General features: G+C 37.2%; 1 protein-coding gene across 1 annotated transcript in view; it reads left to right on the top strand.

Annotated features, from left to right (window-relative positions):
• The window catches only part of LOC107102595 (uncharacterized oxidoreductase YjmC-like), a 15,501-nt gene that overhangs the window by 6,178 nt on the left and 7,041 nt on the right, over nt 1-2,282 (top strand). Inside the window, 3 exon segments of the mRNA XM_015401967.1 lie at nt 95-230; nt 395-530; nt 1,465-1,583. Of these exon segments, the coding sequence (XP_015257453.1) occupies nt 95-230; nt 395-530; nt 1,465-1,583 (391 nt within the window).

Genomic DNA, 2,282 nt, shown 5'->3' with positions numbered 1-2,282 from the left:
TTTTAAATCCAACGTTCATTCTCTCAGTGCCAAGGCCCTCAGCCTTAAAACCAAATATAGATTGTTTATCCTAGATTTAGAACTTTCTACATAGAATTGATAAGCTAACAATGTGAAAACGCTCTCTGTAGCGCACTTTGGGCACCAACCCGCTGAGCGTAGCCGCTCCTGCTGAACATGGAGACAGTTTTGTTCTGGACACCGCCACTTCAGCAGTAGCCCTTGGAAAGGTAAGAGTTTGATGTTTACTGGCAGAATTTGGTTAATTAAGAAACAGAAACCTTGATCTCAGTAAATTAACCCTGTTGCAGCTTTACAGCACAGCATTGGATCTATAAGTATTTATGCTTCAGTTATTTGAATTCAGGATGAAAAGTGTTGAATGTTAATGTAGGTGGAACTGAATGAGCGGCGAGGCGACCCCATTCCTGACGGCTGGGGCTGCGACCCAGAGGGACACGTAACCACCGACCCAAAGAGTGTTCTGACTGGAGGAGGACTGGTTCCCATCGGCGGCAGTGAAGCCACAGGTCAGATTACCGCACTAATCTGAGCAACAACCAGAATCATTACCGTCACTCTAATCCTTTCAATTCTTTTATTCTATAAACAATAAATGAGGATAATTATTAAATTCAGATAAACCACAAACTATATATTATAATATATATAGACTATATATAGACTGGGGAGTGTTGGCCTAGTGGTCAGAGCAGAGCGCTGCGAAGGTTCCCGGTTCGATTCCCACAGACTGGCACTCTGGGTCCCTGAGCAAGACCCTAAACCCCCCACTGCTCCCCGAGGGGAGGGGCTAAATGCAGAGAGGGAATTTCTCCACAGTGGATCAATAAAGGGATTTACACTTACTATAATTTATTAATTAGTATCGTGCAAATTAGTGACATCAGTCACAGTTTGGCTTTATGATAAAAAATGTTTTTGTTTTCTAGTTTATTTGCTTGTTTTGCAATCAGTGAAATTGGGCTTTGAAGTTGATTTACATGACATGTGTCTTTACTGTAGCTTCATCATCATCATCATCATCATCATCATCATCATCATCATCATGTATATAAATAAAGCTTAATGCTGCAGAATCCCAGCTAGTTTAACGTCTCACCTGTAGATGGCAGAAAACTGCATCAACAGGCTGGATTAACAACAGAGTAATAAATATTTTATTATTGAGAAATAATCATGCTTGTCTTCAGGTCCCAAATTGTAAAAACATTTTTTTATGTTTCTTTACTGTTTCAAATATGAAAAAAACAAATATATTCTTCTTGCTTTTTAAAATTGGCATCAAATCTGCATTAAGATTTCTCAGCCTGTTTATCTAAATATGAGTTTAAATGATGAGCAGTTTATTTCCTCGTTAGTCTCCTAAATAGTTAAAGTTGGTTAAGAATCTCAGTGAACTTTAACTTCTTGTTTGTGTTTTTCTGGCTTTGCTGCTGAATGCAGGAGGCTATAAAGGTTACGGACTGGGAATGATGGTGGAGGTCTTCTGTGGGATCCTGGCTGGCGCACAATACAGCAAATATGTGCGAACGTGGAAGGTTACCGACCGTGTTGCCAACCTGGTACAGTTTTCATTCTTTGATCTGCTTATTTATTCCATAAAGAAATATGGAAATATCTTTAACATTTCTGCACACATGAATAAACAACATGAGCAGCTTCCTTCAGTGTTAAAGTCTATCTTTGTTATAGAGCATCGGACGTCATTGTCAGCGTATGATAATCTAAGAGCGTAGCTAAGATAAGAAGTAGAACTAGTTTATATATTTAGGTAAGTTTGGATAAGTAAAAATTATTCCAGAGGTTCTTCAAGAATTCTTTCTGATTCCTTAAATTTAACATCATTGCTAAGATTTTTTAAACTACCATATTTATTAAAGTAATAACTTTATTTTTGCCAAAGACACAAAATGCTTCCAGATAAACGGCGCATGTGCAAAGATATGTTAAACATTGTTGAGCAAATTTAGCAGCAGATTATTAATGTATTAAATAGTGAGAAGTGGAAACTTTATCTCACTCTTTGGTCACCGAGGTTGGAGCAGTTGATAAAATCCAGCCGTCTTTCTTTCTCAAATTAAAAAATGACATAAATTTATTGCCTGGAAGTTAATAAGGATTCAAAACACAAATGCCAAATAAAATCCTATTATTAAGCTGTTTTATTAAACTGGAGCTCCTTGATAAAAGCTTGTTTGTTGTTTTCAATCAGGTCCTCATAAAGTAGATCTGATCCCAGCCTTATTTTAATTTACTGAGAA

The sequence above is a fragment of the Cyprinodon variegatus genome, unplaced genomic scaffold (assembly GCF_000732505.1).
Source record: "Cyprinodon variegatus isolate N-32 unplaced genomic scaffold, C_variegatus-1.0 Scaffold1278, whole genome shotgun sequence".
NCBI classification, from domain to species: domain Eukaryota; kingdom Metazoa; phylum Chordata; class Actinopteri; order Cyprinodontiformes; family Cyprinodontidae; genus Cyprinodon; species Cyprinodon variegatus.
This window is presented reverse-complemented; position numbering and strand designations above follow the sequence as displayed.